This window comes from Mercenaria mercenaria, chromosome 2 (assembly GCF_021730395.1).
Source record: "Mercenaria mercenaria strain notata chromosome 2, MADL_Memer_1, whole genome shotgun sequence".
NCBI lineage: Eukaryota > Metazoa > Mollusca > Bivalvia > Venerida > Veneridae > Mercenaria > Mercenaria mercenaria.
The window spans coordinates 98,000,612-98,018,726 of record NC_069362.1 but is presented as its reverse complement, the minus strand read 5'-3'; the positions used below and the strand labels follow the sequence as shown (position 1 = coordinate 98,018,726).

At 34.2% G+C, this 18,115-nt stretch overlaps 1 protein-coding gene across 1 annotated transcript in view; it reads right to left on the bottom strand.

Annotated features, from left to right (window-relative positions):
- Positions 1 to 15,751, bottom strand: part of LOC123564671 (uncharacterized) — a 93,889-nt gene extending 78,138 nt beyond the window's left edge. Inside the window, exon 1 of the mRNA XM_053527398.1 lies at positions 15,688 to 15,751. Coding sequence (XP_053383373.1) covers positions 15,688 to 15,751 — 64 coding nt within the window. The remainder of the gene's footprint in view (positions 1 to 15,687) is intronic.
- Positions 15,752 to 18,115: the final 2,364 nt, after the last annotated feature.

Genomic DNA, 18,115 nt, shown 5'->3' with positions numbered 1-18,115 from the left:
TGATACTAACATATTAGTGAATTTAATGCATATCATATTTCTTCTATTGTCATTTTAATTGCGTAATTCTGTAAACTAATATATTTTCGTATTTATATTTCTATCGAGTTAAAAGGATATTTTGGCATAAAACTGCCGAATATATCGTTTAACAGAAGAGAATTAACGTTGTTTAAAATGTCTTTTTTATATTTGCTCGTTCCATGGTCAAACGATCTTAAAACGTATAAACAAAACAATGAAATGAAACACTGTTTTTAAGTTTCGCATTTTACATGTTTTAATTGTGGTATTGCTATATAGTTTGTTTCCTGTTGTAGCAACTGCAGAATCCCAAAGGATTTTACAGATGTCATCACATGAAAAGGTACATTACATCTTTATTAAAATTTCATGAAAAACTTGGAAAACGTTGCATCAACTGGATATGAATAGACAAGTAAAACGTATGCTTCACACAGATATTGATTTTAAAGATCATTTCAACAATAAAAAATTACCGTCATTCTGTATGTAAATATTTAATGGTATGCCCTTATTGAATGGCCTATCAGTCAATAGTCAAAAGTATGGCCCGGGGTCCCTTATAACCTGTCTATACTCAACACTTAATTTTGCTGGGCTAAAGTCAAAACTAGAAGAAAATAATGGCGAAAAAATATTTCGGTTGTCTTGTAATGAAACACTTACTGAATGGCTTCCTTTCCATTTGTCAAAACCATTTGCATATTTATACCCTGGTCACAATAACGCTACGAGCTCCCTAAGAGTAGGTTTTCAGTCGAATTTTGGCAAACTCTGACGGCGTACGTACGGGCATTTGACTCGTACGAGCGTCGTACGGACTTTTTGAACTCGTAGAGGACTCTGAAACTGTTTCACCGAGCTCCCGAATTCTCTACGAATCGGGAGCAGCTCACAAGAACCCCGTACTTGAACCGCACGGGCCCTGGAAGAGCTCTTACGGGCATCGCACGATGTCCGTGCGGATTTGGAAAACTGCGAGGCTCGTCGATGCTGGCATGACTATCGCAGGGGACTCGAACGGTCAACGCACGATGTCCGTACGATAATAAGTACACCGTGCTGGGCTCGCAGAGCGTTACGATCGCCGTGCGACTTCCTTGGTGGTTCAAGGTGGTATATAAACAGGAATATGTTTTAAGTTCCACCAAGTACTGTCGAGGTGTGGAACAGAATGCAGCGATGTCCGTACGAATATCCTACGAGTGAAAATGGATTTTTTTCAGACATCGCCGAACTGATTTATTCTTGTCGCACGGACACCGTGCGGACACGGCTCCTTGCCACCTCCGCACGACATGTCTGCGATGTCCCTATGGATATCCTACGATTGCATCCTCTAAAGATCGTACGGGGCCCATAGGTACTGTATCCAGATATTGTACAAAGACCTTAAAGATTCTAAAATTCGTGGACTCGTACGATTTTTTAAAACCGTACGGACATCGTACGGTTTTGCGACCGTGGCATTACCAGCATGACATTCAATAAGGGTATAAGGCTTCATTGAAAATACAGTTCATTGGCGTCAGTAGTAAATTGATAGGATTTAAATCAGTACAAGGGAATACAGTTTTGTTTCTTATCGAGTCAATTTTTGCCTTGGCCACCCAATATATTCTATATAAACCGCCATCTTGTATTGGGTGCATCGGTCGGGCGTGGAGTTAACGGTGCATTGTAAACCCGCATGCAGACGACGCATTTATACCGTAAGATTTAAAGATTTATCTATTAGCAGATGACACGAATGTTTCATAAAATTACTTGTAAAATTTCATACAGCACAATCGTAAATGTTTAGTTCGTTCTAAAAGGAAATACATGAAACAAAATTTAGACTTTTGACTAGAAAATGAAAAAAAAAACAGAATAGAAAAAGTCTCTAATAATAAAAAACGGCAGCAATATAAAAATATGGAAAAAACGGTTTTGGCAAAAAGATTTCTATTAAAGTACAAACTGTAACCTGTTAAGTGGCAGGGGCCAGGCATATATATGCAACTGGGTATTTATGATGTTTATAAAACTAAGGATTCTTACGTACGAGTAACTATTGTAAAAAATAAATATATGCTTGAATCGATTTTCCTAGCTTCGTATAGACGGCCGGTTCTGAATCTCACCTGAGGTAACAGAAGTCAGACGAAATGAATACGGTCATCCATCCATCCGGATTCAGCTCAAATTTGCGGAAAAAGTAAACGGTTATGAGACACTTTTTTTTCTCGCCATTATTTTCGTCAGATCACATGCTTTAAAAATATACATATGTTTTAGGTCAGTCATTTGCAGATAATACGGCACAGGTCACGCAGTGTGTGCATTTTGAGCCATTTTCGCTTCAAAATTTCGTGTCCCAAAACCGGTGTTTTACTCGTTTTTATCATAGTAACAAAGGAATCGGCAGGCTGAAAATTTCACAGAATAAAGTGCTTAGTGCAGTACATCCGCTCAACACTTCTCTGGAATTTCTCAAAACTGGATTTTTATGTGTTTTTTTCGCATTGATATCGGCGCAGATTTGTGGAACTTTCAAATTTACTGGCCCTTGCCCCCATAACTGAGCGCATCTAGTTATCAATGAATAGAATCTGTGTGCGTGACCTGTCGGACGTAAGTAGTACATGTGGTTTTTAAATGAACAATATTATGTCGCTGCCTTGACAATGGCATAGATAACGGACTCGTTTTGGTATGACTTAATCATTGTTCATACGCTTACTCCCCTATGACCAGAGTAATTTTTTATGGTAGACTACTAGTACATTTATTTAGCTTTTTAGTTTCTTTTATTTAGTCATTATTATAGTTATACCCGTATCGAATGAATAAATAATAATCTGCGTGACCAATTACAACATGGTAAAGAACCCCAGGTGTCAGTTACATTGTGTGCGGGAAGCGTGAACATGAACTAGAGAATAATCAACGTACTGAAAGTGCTGAGAGCAAGGGGCTCATTGCAGATCATGGATGTCAGTTGGACAGTACCTTGTTTTGTCAGTATAATTAATAATATTGGAGTTGAACAAACAAGATAGTTATTGGTGGACAGCAGAGTGGATGGGGAAGAAGCAAACAACGTCATGCGTATCATGTTGATTATTCTATAATTCACTGCTTGCAATTGAAAAACTGCAGTAGTTGAGAGGTCTTCTATTGTCGAATGAATCACCAACTTAATCCCAGGATTAGTTTTCAAGTTTCAGGGAAGCATGATACAACCAATGGCGATAATTCTAATATGAAGGTGGAGTTACGGTTCCTTGTCACTGCTTTTCCTTTAAGACCCTCTGTCTTTGAATGCAGTTTTAATTAATTATCTTGCAAACTGTTTGTGTTAAACTTCAGACAAGTTATGAACTTTTATACAAATTATAATGGGAAATATTTTGAAAACTAAACAGGACGGCGTTATGGTTTTTGGACAATTGAATTTATAATAATGTTCCCTTTTATTGTGTAAAGTTTCAACAAAATCACCTGGATAATTTGTATTGCTCTGGACAAGCATAATAAAATATAATAAAGGGAGCTAATTAAAAAATCTGGCTGGCAGAGTGATAGTTCTTGGTCAATATACTTCCTCTTGATGTCTTCTATCATGGTATGAAATATCAACTTCATCCTTTCATTAAATTTCGAGTTTTAACGTCTCAGAGAAGGTTTGAACCGTATAAGAAAGGGACACAATTCTAAAACCAAGACTGTCAGACTTATGGTTCATTGACACTGCACTGTCCCTTAAGGTGCTCTGTATTTGTATGCAGTTATAATTAATGCCCTTGCAAACTTTTTAGAGTTATGCTTATAAATACCAGTATATATGTATACACTCAGTAATACAAACCTATTTAGTATCCCCGAAAATTGTTTTCGAAAGAATTTTTTTAAATCCAAATCTTGCACAGAAAAATAAATGGCCCGTATTGGCGTATTTGTTATATATATTGTATTAATATTGGCTAATTGTATTATCATTTCAAAATAATAACTCTAATGTGGTATTTATTCTATCTTTGGTGGTAAGATTATAAGTATGTTTTTCTAAGTCGGAATCGAAACTGATTTCATCCGATTAATCTAAAAACTGCTTCCACGAGATTAGCATTGCCACATACAGTTCACGCGTGATAGACATGATTCCATTCGTTGAAGGTCGCTTTCTCGTAGGAAGACATTTTTTAAATTCCGTAATTACAGTATCTTAACATCGAATTTCTCTTTGGTGATTTCTATTGTATAAGTAATATCTTTTAAAATCCGATTTCCAGCTGATATCGCAAATTCTAACGGCTGCTTTATTTTTGTTAGTCAAGGACTAATTTCTTCATGTGCATTTGGCGGTTCAAATCTAAAGGCTTTCGTCGAGTGTCTTCAGATTTAACCTAACTAAAGCAAGTGGCTCTGACGAGCCCATTGCTAAAATGGATTTTTTGATGTTACTTTATTTTTTAATTCAACATTTAAAATTTATTTTTAATTTTTCTTATTAGACGCCGCCAGGAGGCGATGTCGAGTATATGGGATACACTTTTATTTTGGACCCTGTAAAGATGGTTATGAATAGATTCGGAACGATAAATTGAACACAGTGAATAGTTTGTAACGATATTGCACAATAAATTTTAGTAAATAAACAAAAAATGGCAAAAAGAAAACATAAAAATGCATGTAATGCAACTTATTATGTGATATAAAACAATGTTATCTGTCTTTCCTCTCCTAATTTGTCGAGCAGATAATATTTTTATTATTTACAATTTCGTCAAAATGTTGATCCGATTTATTGATAAGGGAGGTTACTCTGTAAGCCAAGTTTTCTATTTCTGACCTTAGTATGACCTACTTACCTGTGGAATAGCGCGCTCTCGTATTCTATAAATAGAACACACCGCAGATATACCATACTGCAACGCGTGAATTGCGGACAAGGGAGCGTTCAAGTATTTATAACCTTTCAGTAAACTTCGAAGAGAATATTAAAAAATAAAAGTACGGGAAATTACACTTTACCTGCATAAAATTCATTGAAAAAGAAACAGATTAACAAATTAAATAAAGGAATCAATAAGCATATATGTATTGAAATGAACGTAGGATGTGCCACCGTTAACTTATTTTTAACATTTTGTCTTATTTTCTTTGTAGATAAGTACAGTGATAATATGAAATCAGGTGCTACCTAAAAGGCAGAGCTCCCTCGAAAAATCACCAGTGCCCCTTAAAAATTAAAGGAGTGTTGTTGGAATTGTCTGCAATTATGAATTCGTTTAGGGAGTTTATGTTCTATTAGATCTATCAAAATTATAAGTATTAATGATAATTCATGGTTTCTGAATGCATGTTTTAGACTGCATCAAATTTAATTCTTGACATGTGAAATACTCGAAAGATATTCTGTATATAATTAAAAGAAAGTTCGATATAGATTAACATCTGCACCAAGATAAAGAAAAAAAAGGTATTTGAATAATTTCTGTTATTCTTATTAAAACGTACTGCATCAACAATTTTACATAAATTATTATCATACTGGAAACCAGTCACAAATGGTAACTCCTTCAAATTGAAAAGCTTGAACCTTGAAAATTTCAAACCTAACAGAATCTCATTAGGCCAATAGCCAAAGGAATTCTGTCTCTTTGCGGGTGAATGTTTGGCAATGAGGACTTAATGTAAAAAGTTAATGTTCAAGTTCCAAAGATAATAGAAATTAGAATTAACGTAATCCTGGAAATGACTATTGTAATTCTTTTAAATGTCGTTATTGTCAAATTTTGGTTCTTTCTGAAAGGAAGAATGATTGTGTCCAACTTTCAGTAAAAAATACTGCTATAATAGACGCCTGGTATGGGAAAATTACAATCATTTCAGTACATGACTGTACAAAGCTTGTTTTAAACCCGAAAGACTAGCAATTTTTAAAAGTTAATGATCAGAATTTTACCTAGAGAAAAACAGTGTTTGCCGAAATTCTCGAAAACCCCTGTTTATTTACTGAACTTCTATGTTAACATTTCTATGGCTTTTTTATGGTTAATCTTTTAGCACTATAGAACAGGGATGGTAGTAAGAACCTTTTTGATGTTATTGATTATTCATCGCCAATAGTTTTAGGTTTTTTTTATAAACTCTGGTCAGTGATTTTAAAGCTAACGGGTGAAATATATGCGAACGGGGAGAAGAGCATTATTTGCTTTTCACAGTTCAATGCCTGTATATTTTGAAAGCTTTTTTTTTAAAGTTATGTCTACTGACTACTGCACAGGCACTACATTGGAACCTGACATCAAAACTAAACACTAGTTAAATTTCACATGAATGACTTTAGTTATACAATATTTTCAAAACTCATAATAATACAAAAAAAAATGAAATAAAAAAGGAACTGAAAAAAAATCTGATCCAGGTGAGGTTCGAACTCACGACCTCTGGTTTTCAATGCGAACTCACTAACCACTACACCACTGTGGAGTTATGACAACATCAGGACACACTTAAGTAAATATAATAAAGTTCGGTAATGGCAGCGTGACGTAAGTCGTTTCAAAATGAAAATATTGTATTTTATTTCTTTTTTCTTCGTAGAAAATGTATTTAGCACTAATTTTTATTATCAAACGCGCATTTACATTTTTATTCAATATTCAAAGTAGTAAGCGAGACGCTTTTGTCAACCGTAAACAGTAAGCGTCTACTGACGTCTTTATTGATTAATTAATATGTGCATAGTGCACATGAAAAAATCCGAACAACACCGATTCCAAAAAGTACCACGAATTTTCAACTCGATAGTATACACAGTTAGATCTCTCTATTCGTTTTCTTGTTCACACGTTTAACCGTAATGTGACGCTGTCGGCGCCGCTTCGCGGCGCCGGTAGCTCTGCTATTATTTCAGAATGCGCACATTTTTGCAGATTCCTTGAACAGTTGTATATTTATATAATTGTTATGGTTACCATAACTTTGAAGCATAGAGTTTCCCATTTGTCACCACATGTTCAACTGGTCAGAATATTTCTAAATATTTTATAAACTCGACCATCTTGATCAGTCTAGCCTTTGACTTTCATTTCTATATTATTTTTTTTTGCTGATGTGTCATATACATGTACTCATTGTTTACAGATATTCACTGTCAACTAAGGTGTGCAATAAAGGGCTATCATTTGGCTGAATTTGTCAGTGACAAGTTAATACTTTTTTAAAATTAGGTTAGATCGAAATATTAAAGTCATGGGACCATAACTTATCAAAGCATCAGTGACGTTCTAATAGATTTCCTTGTTGAATTTATATTTTCATTAATTTATATGCATAGTCAGTTGCTCTGGTTGTATTTTGTCTTGTTACTTCTTTCTTTTTTTTTTACTTTTATAAATAGTTTGGTTTTGTATCTGTCCATTCCTGTCTACTATAAAAAAGATTTTCATTAAAACTTTACCATTCGTCCGAAAAAAAAAAATGAATTCTATGAATTTCCAAAAGTATGTAAGAAAGATTCATGACATTTGCTTTGTGAATAGGGGCAATACAGAGATTATGCATGTTTTATCATTTTTTTCTTGGACAAAAGTTTTTGTTGTTTTGGTAACGGAAACTGTAAAATGCTGTGTATAATCTGCATTCTGAAATCTGTAATGTAGGTGACTAAGGTCTATTAAACTTCATCAGTGAAAAGAAAACACTCATTACATTATGATAATAAAAATAATGGTTTCTGTGAACCACAACCTTGAAATAATTATTTTTCAACATTTCCCAGCAAACTGCATTTCTGTGAAACTTCATACACATGGTCCTGCATATAAGAACTTTTCACTGGAGCTGACCTTAGTTGGTGAAATAATAACTTTAATTTTATATGTAAGGAGACCACCTACTCGAAATGTCAATGCCATTGCAGGTAGAGGATTTGTATTGCATATTCTAACACGATTTGCAGCAATTGCTATATAAAAACGAAATCGCCTATACATGAATCTACGATAAAATATGGTTGGCTGTTAAATTTCACCCCCTATGATTGTGGCATAAGAGATTCTACTTCAGTTCCATTCATACAAATTATTTCAGGGCCAAACGGTTGAAAACAGCATTTCAAAAACATAAATATGATAAAAAGTCATACTGACTTATGTGTAGGACCGTAAAACACGAGCGAATTCAATTAGCTTAATTAAGATTCAGCGGTGACGTCATAAATGTATGACATAAAGTATGACGTCATAATGATGTGACGTCATATAAAGTTAAGCTCGTAACTTGTAACACAGGGTCAACTAGCTTAATTTGATGATTCTCTTCATAATTAGTTTGCGAGCTGTTAGATTACTAAATTATAAATACTTCTCAAAATTCTGATAAAAAGAAACAAATATCTATACGTTCCATTGGCTATGCAACTCTTTCTAACCATAGGGGGTAAATTGTAACAGCATATGACCCGAATGACGTATTACGCTGAAAATGTAGTATTGTAAAATGCGAATTATTTGCGTTGTTAGAATCGAAATAATAAATATGTTCCAATAATTTTATCAATTAATAAAACATGGGCAGTCGTTTGGATGCGAATGATTAAATCACTCGTGCTACGCACTCGTGATTTAATTATTACGCATCCAAACTCCTGCCCATATTTTATTAACTGATAAAATATAGGAACAGATTTATTATTTCTTAAGTAATACTTTTCTATCATGTTTATTCTTCATGTTTTTAACAGTTATAACATATATTGCATTATGTGCTAACGTGCATAATTTGTAACCAGTCAGTCTAATAAAGTAATGATTAGATATTTCTCATATTGCAATAAATGTACTTCAGACACAACACTTGGCGGCGTCTTTGATGCTTGCATCAGTGAATTTATTGTTTCATCTTTGATTGTATTCACAGGCCCACGCTCCGTGTGACCCCTTCTATAATCTATATTTGTTATGTTGAGATACAAAAGAAACAAACACAGTGAAGTCAGTCATGCGTATCCGCAGGGCAGTGAAACGTATCCTCCACCGCCACCACACCTGTTAGATAATCCTATTTATACAGAGGTTAAAAAATATTGATTCTTTCAAAAATTGACTCTTGAAAAACATAATGGCGGCTTTATAAAGAATATATAGGGTGACCTAGATCTATAGTTATGAGATTAACTACTGGCGTCAAGTGCTGGTCGTTTTAACATGAAATGGACTTACATCTACGTTCAATGAAGACTGAACCCATTGCTAACTACCCCACTAATTACAAGCGGAAATTTTTCAACATAGCTTTACAGGTCAACAAATGAGTTTCAAACGTTTACATTTACAGCAGTTATACATGTGTCTGCCTTTCTTACTCAAAAACAAAGTTAACACGGTTACCGTAAAGAATCAATCTTTTCATCCCCAATCACTTTCACATTCTAAATACATAAATAACTATACACGGTCTTGGTGAATCATTACAATCCGCAGTTTCCATCATGCATACAGATACGGAAAGGATATACCTAACTTAAGGTTGCGGATCCGTAAGGACAATAGGCAATTTACATGCGCGTATGGATTCTTCGTATGCAATATCGGCAGCCTTTGGCCATGATAACGGAAAGCTGTTTATTCTTAACAACTAGGGAATACGTAATGATATGGAAGATGACGATTTTTATAACGGGCCCACTCTTGAAATGCCGAGTAGCAAAAATATTACGAAATTTATTTATTGAATTAATGAGGTTTCATAAGCCGCTTTTTATGGAATTGCACACTGTGCACCATTGAAACTGAAACTGTTTTATTTGATTAAACGCCTATTTTTACGAAAAACATATTCAATGGCGTTTTACAAATACATAAAAATACGACAAAAAAATAAGACATTTGATGACATATAACATAAATGAGCATAAATATCATTGTGAATAAACTATTTAGTAAGCATTAAAAAAAAAAAGATCAGACATCAGATGAGATTAATAAAATATTAGAACATTAAGATACGGTAAGACAACTGTTTGTTATCAAGTAAGAATTCGAATGTATTTACACAATAAAATCATCCAGTTCACGTTACTTCAATCTCTTAAAAAATACAGTCACAGTTTCTAAAAGAGTGCATAGTAATTTCCAAAATAATGAGTTTTCAACTTCTTCTTGAAAACATCTATTGTGTCTGAGTTCCTTATTTCGAGAGGCAATTCATTCCAGAGTTTAGGACCAACAGTACCAAAACTTCTGTCGCTGAACGTTTTGCGCTTGTTGAAAGGAACAACGAAACACCCAGTAACGGAATTTGAAGAACGCAAGTTCCTTGTCTGTGTTTGTTTTACGAGAAGTTCAGAAAGATATTCTGGAGAGTTTCCAACTGAACAATTATACAATAATACCATTGAAGGTTCCATGTGCACCGCCATATGGATACATTTGCGGATGTTTCTAAATCATATTCTAGTGCTTAGTATTTGTGTAAATGTTGAGTTCTGCTCAACCCGGGGCTAGAGGGCGTGGACGGTAGGTTGCATTTCCACTACCGTCCATAAACAGGCTCAGTGAAACCGAGCCTGCAACATTTTTGTTTATGTTGTGTTGGGCGACCTGTGGTTTTCCACATCTTTTATTTTATCAGTTGAACAATGGTGAACTAATTCATGTATTTTATTTAAGAAATGATAAATATGTTCCTATATTTTATCAGATAATAAGATATGGACAGGAGTTTGGATGCGTTAGAATTAAATCACGAGTGCGTAGCACGAATGATTTAAATATCGAATCCCATATCTTATTATCTGATAAATTTATTGGAACATACTTATTATTTCGATTCTAACCACGCAAATCTTCCCATTTTACAGCACTACGTTTTAGCTCGATACGTCATTCGGCTGACCATATGCTGTTATAAACACATCACCCCACACCACCCCCACCACCACCACCCATTGTCCTCGCGATTGGAAAGGGTAGCATAACGGAGTTTTCCAATATTCAGTAAATTTTAATCAAAGTGTTAAGTAGTTACTGCTGTGAAAATGTTATTTTCAATAACATCTAAGGTCTGATATAAAAGAAATCAGAAGTACATCCTTTATTCAAAGTTTATGCAGTCTACGCAGTTTCTTAAAATAGTAAACGTCACCTATGATGACACTGCAATTTCAACACCTGCGGCATATAAACCACGTAAACATGATTGGAACATGAATTATAAATTATCTACTGTTAAAGTAGAACCTAGTTGACATTTGCGGTGTCTACAGCGCAGAAATTGTAAATAGAAATGAGACCTTGTTTTGAAGAGTATTGTCCCTTGATCATTAGGCCAAATTGTTTAAAACTGATTGTTTCCCTGAATTGAAACGGGACTCTACACTGGTGAGCAAGTCAGTGAAAGAACATGTAAGCTTTGTGAGAATAATCAAGTTGAAAATGAAATGAACATTTTATTAGACTGTGTGAAGTACGATCACATTAGTCAGCAAACATTTGATAACATATTTGCAGACGGTGCGTATATACAGAAAACCCAAGAGTATAAACTGTGTTATTTGTTAAGAGAACATACAAAAATCAAAGCGCTGGCAGCACAGACAGGTTGAAACCCGTAAACCACTCTGCAGTAACAATTCAAGTCGTTTCCATGGAACAGTATAACATTTAAACTATTTGCATCCATGTTACATTATATACTTTAATTGAATTTTGCGCTGACTAAACCCATCAAGTGTCTTGAAACATACTAAGGAGCTTGGTAAGGCAATCCTATATCGGCTTAATAAAAAATTACTATTATGATACCAATGAGAAATACAGTGTCTGTTTCATTAAAAACACAAATAATCACAAAGAGAATATAGATAATAGAAATATTAGATATTCAAATTTAACAGTTAAAGGCCTCCAGATCGTTCGACAACAAAAAAAAGATTTTTAGATATCTGGAAATAAATGCTAAATTTCTTAAGAATGCTTTGAAACTTAATTAATGCCAGACGATATGTTACGGAAACACATGAGAATAAATTGTTTTTCTACTTTTTACAATGAAAATCGAAAAGCGTTTACTCGGGGTAAACTGATTCGATATATATCACGCTTTAAACACTAAAGCCTGAAAACTTCTTTATTGTCGCGGCGGTCCGGGTTCGATTCCAGACGCGGTCATCTTATTTTCTTGATTTGGCATTTTAAAAAAGGTTTAAAAACAAAAACTCATATTCCAATGTTTATAACTTGACAAAACTTCAATTTGAAAGAAAGATAACTTTAAGCAAAAATCTGAAGGTCAGTGCCTTTAACGGTGTGAAAGATATAAACGTTTACTTTCCGCTAAAATGTATAGAATTTGCTATTTTAAACTACAAGTGTGTCATAGTTTCTCTTTTGATTTTCTAAAGTTATACACCATTAAAAAGATTGCGATCTGAGTTTTTTAAAGATGTATAATTTGATATATTTTCTTTTATTATGTGCATTGAAATGATTGTTAAAAATGACCGGGCACTTTTACAGAGAAATTATGTAGAGAGATAAGCGGTCGGTAAATAATCGATAAAAGTAGTACGGAAATAGAACGGCGGATTAATCTGCTTTAGTGAAAACTGTCATTATTGAATTCTAGAAGTATCCAGAATACGGTTATAATAGGTTTCAACCGCTTCGCGGTTTCAACCTAAAAACTGCAAAATATATTGTGAAAGCTTTCTTGTACAGGCGGAAATCTTTATACACTTAAATACAATTAACAGCTTATGTTTATCTTATGGCCATACATGATATTTAAATATAATTATAATGCACATATGTGATTTTGCATGAAATTCATTTTGAATATTTCAGCAATGTCTTTCGTTAAAACCATGTTTGAATATTGAATTTGGTCTACTTTTATTACATCTGATTAATTATTACACGTTGTTTTATATACTATTTGTAATTTCAAAGTGACTTATAGGCCCATGGGGCCGGGTGTTCCTTATATTACTGATGTATTTGTATATACAATGTATTGAATATGTACAACACGAGTCACTATAATAAATAATTTACTTATAACATCATGTTACGGCTTGTTAACGCGAGTATCGATTTGGTTAATCTCTCTTGTCTTGATAATCATGATGACTTTACAAGCCTAAATGTGCATGTCAAATGATCTTAATGTACCTGACAAATTGAGTATAGATTTACAGTAGTTCTTTCAAAACTGGACAGACAGCATGAAGCATCTAAGTTCAACTTAGTACGAAAAAGGCATGGCATTGCCTGAAAAAAAAACCTACTGGTAAAATCAGAGTACTAAAAATTGCATTGTCTGGTAAACATATGTAATTTGAGCTAGTGATAAGACTGAATGGAAACCATTCAGTTTCAGACCCAATGTCCTATAACTGTACTTCTTCCAGGATTCCTAACGAATAATCGCACTTTGGTAGGGGATTATGGAAGTTAGAAAGCTGAGTTTGGGGACCAGTTTGAGTCTCAGTCTCTAGCATCTGACTGGGGTATAGTAAGCCTGCATTACACACCTTATTGATCGACCTGTAATCAGAATCAGTACACTTTGTTTATTATACGCCAGTTTTGATAAAAAAAAAACAACGTATTATGTGATGACGGATGCGCTTGCCCGTCCGAGCCCACATTTGCATATATACTTAGGTGGCTATAGGAACAGTAGGTTACTATACTTTTCCTTTGATATCATTCATTCCGTAAGCTTTTAAGTGCTATTCAATATATCAACTTTAAACTTAGCATACAGATACATTGGGATAGGACGATATGCACAGCACATGAACCAGGGTAGTAGGTCAAATATTAAGGTCTCAAAAGGAGCTGAAAGGACAAATTTACCCTTCATATATTTTGTCTGGAGCATAACTTAATAATCATGCAAGATTTTGAAATAGGTAGGTGACAATGAAACTATGTGCAGATCATATGAACCAAGTCTACAGGACATATGCCAAGGTCACAGCAAATGTCAAATCTGTCTGTCATATTATGTGTCCAGAGCATAACTTGATAACCCACTAAGGTATTGACTTCAAAATCGGCATATAGGTAGGTGACAATGAGACAATGTGCATAGCATATGAACTTGGTCTGTAGGTCAAAGTTCAAGGTCACAAATTATAATTCAAATCTTTCTTTGTTGTTTTCTTTTGTGTGTGTCCAGAGCACAACTAAAAACTATTCAAAGTATTGACTTTGAACTGGGAATACAGATGGGTTGTAATGAGGTGATTTTAGGAGTGCAGCAATCCACATTACCCCACCCCCACCCATCCACACATACACACACAAAACATTGACACATTATTATATTTTTGTGCTTTAATATTCAAGTACATGAACTTTGTCGGTAGGTCAAATATCAAGGTTACAAATGGACTTTAAATCTGTCATTTGTATTTTGTGTCTGGAGCACAACTTATAAACTATTCAAGATGTTGACTTTTAAACTTGGAATAAAGGTTGATGGTGATGTAGTGATTTAAGGAGTGCAACAATCCACATTACTCCCCTCCCTATAACAAACACACACATTAACTTCTTTCCCCCCCCCCCTCCCTCCCATCTTCCCTTCCCACCCAAACAAAATATATAAATGAATTCACTTTCAGTTTATTGTTTCCTAGAATTCTATCACCGCTAACGTACTTTACCCCCAACCTCCCACCCACTACAGCATAATATCCTTCCTCCCAATACAGAACCAAGAAAAAATTTTCTTTCAAATTTACTTCATCTTCCTGATCTAAAATTGCGGGCGCATATTGACTAGCTTTGCGGAGCTCTTGTTCATGTTAATCTGTTGTTTCAACTTCAAATATATATCTGCTTTTAAATGCGGATAAGCATGAATGAAATATGTCTGATATTGACTTGTTGTACCGATATCATACATAATTAACAACTCATTAAACTGCCACGACGTTCCATGGTAATTAGCATTCATAATTCTATATTGCACTCGGACTGCACCCTTGTGCAATTATAAGTTCAGCCACGTAGAAACCCACTTCATGCCTGCCATTGCCGTCTAATAAGTGTATAAAATTGACGTTATTGAACTCTTTAACACCAAGACACATGGCAATGCATGAGTAAAATAACGTCAAAAGACTCCAAACATCAATTGTGTTTCAATAAACAGTTATTATGACCGCTCCTGGTTACTGGCCTGTTTTACCGGATTCTGACCTATGCTTTTTGTTACTACTTGTTGTAAGGCATTTAAATATTTATAGAAACAAGCATTTGTAAGATATGTAAAGAGAAGGGAAGTATAAATCAACTTCTGACTTCAATAGTATTCATTAAATGAGCCGCTTCATGAGAAAACTAATACAGTGCGTTTGCGACCAGCATGGATTCAGACTAGCCTGCGCATCCGCGCAGTCTGATCAGGATCCATGTTTTTCGCTAACGGTTTCTCTTATTGCAATAGGCTTTGAAAGCGAACAGCATGGATCCTGACCAGACTGCGCGGATGCGCAGGCCGGTCTTGATCCATGCTGGTCGCAAACGCACTATGTTGGTTTTCTCATGGCGCGGCTCATTTATCTAGTTTATGTTTTATATAAATTGCAGACAGATAAAACAGAGAAATGTGAACGTCATTTAACATTCGAGGATGATAAAATTGTAAATTTACCTGGCGGTGAAGTCGTACTACAATGACATGGTGTTGTCTGTAGTAATGTCAGAACTGAAACCATAAAAAAAAATCAGAAAAATTATTAACGTCAATTCATTCTAAAACACATGTACGTAGTCATGGAAATGTCACGAAAAAATCGCCTCGCTCGGTATTTCAGTCTCTGAATAAACATAATTATAATTCGTAAATGTTAATCAATTAGTTGAGGTCAAGCTTGAGTTATGAATGAAAATTACAAAACAACCCAATAAAGTCACTGTGTATATACATATAAGAGACATACAAACAATTGGTACTGTTTCAAATACGTGACCAAATAATTTAGTGCTTATAAGTAAACGGGACTACTCTTACACTAATGCATAAAAGTTCAAAGAAATTTGGATTTTGCTGACTTAAAAAAAAAGAGAAGAAACATTCACTTTGAAGACAAAAGTATGTCACTAGAAGTCTCATATACAATTTTGATAAGATTTAAATAGCAAAAAAATATAATTGTGTAGTGAAATACATGTCCAGAATCCCAAATTATCACTTTGAATAAAATTATACCAGTTTGTCAGTAAGTAAAAGTTTTACTTTCTTTTCTTTCTTTTTTTTCTAATATATAGAAAAATTGTACTTCCAAATTTCGTGTGCAGTTTGAGTAAAAAAAAATCATTAAGGGAGGAGGAGCTAAAATAACTATCTTATAAATTCATCTTACCAAAATATGTATAAGCATACATAAAACTCATAAATCCAGCACGGTAAAACATTTCTTTTGCTTTACTCCTTTTTGTGTCATATAACTTTTTAAATCATCACGTCATTTTTAAATTCAATTTCGCTGAATTCTCTAAAATTTCTCTTAATCTGTTACTGTGACATGTGATATTAAAATCTATATAAATACATTTGAATGTTTTTTTTTTTTTTGCTATGTTCTGTTCTGTTTTACTAATTTCGTCTGTCGGCGTCTGCCTACTGTCGTCTGCTGAAGCCAATTGGCCTTTTATTTGCGTCCTAAAATGATGACACTTTTAAATTGGTATCTGCAGACAAAGAGAATATTTAAAATTTCTCGCTTTACTAAAGAAGGTTTTATTCATAAGCTATTCATGAGAAAAAGATCATATAAATCTCTCGGGTATCATAAATAACGCGTTTGTAATTCAATAAAAGCCATAAATGGCGTCATCTTTTTGAACTAAATCAAGCTTAAGTTTAAAACTATGCCCTGGTGACAAGCGATGAGCGATCAGGCTAATTATAAAAGGGTTTCGTCCGGATATTATCATTCGTAAGTTTGTCATTTATAATTTACTAGTTTTGCCTTTCCCTTACTTGCATTGACTTTTAAAGCTGACTTAAAGTATGACTTGTAAATACATGTAATAATTTCAGTGATGGTAACATTTGGTGCATAAATATCGTATTTTGGGGGATATTGGTCGCTGTGAGAAAAATACCAAGAAATATAGAGACCTATACCACATTGTAGTTTGAACTGAGTAATCGAAATGTCCCATGTATCTCCTTCCAGGCATACGCCTGGAAAATGTTATAAATAAGGCGAAAGAGAAAATAAGAACGGCAAAAGATTCATGACTGCTGGATAATCTAAAATGATCCTAACTTCCTCGAAAACGATGTTACAATTGCAACATTAACAGTTTACTGTTATAGTAAAATATCAGTATAAATGAGTTTTACAACAGCATGAGGTAATGAAAGTTCAGTAGAAACTTATGTAAACTAGTGAACTTGTCATTGATTTTAACTGCGTACCGTTCAAGGTCTCCGACCGCTTGTGATTCTACGAAAGCATATGTTGGACGAAAGTTATTATTTGCTGTATGGTCCAACAAAACTATGTATAGGATATAAGACGAAAACGATCCAATATGTAAAATACTGGACTGTCCGAAGCGCGTTAGCGCTGAGGACCGTCCAGTATTTTACATATTGGATCTTTTGAGGCTTATATCTTACTTAAAACATTGTTTTTATGACATAACCAATAAAAAAATTACGTATCAACCATTGACGTTAAATATTCTTAAATTAATTCGGTTTTTATTCACTTTACCGCATTTAATAACAGTTGCTATATGATTATGAAATACTCTGTAGATCCTCATGACTATTTTACGCACGTTTTTCTCATAATGCACGATTGCGTTTTTCTCGGGTTTCTCGCCTTCGTAATATTGGACTTTCTTTAGCCCGGGATTCTCGTGATGCTATTAATTGTGTTTACACATGTACGGCATAAGCAGTAGTATTATCACAAGTGGCGGCGGGAGGAAAGAAATTGTGTGACATTTTAGAAACAAAAAACTGGATTTATTTTAATTCATGGCAAGGGTAAAGTGATTATGTTCTTTTTATTTAAGTGTGAACAAGGAAACTTTCTTTGTCAAATTAAAATTTACAAGGG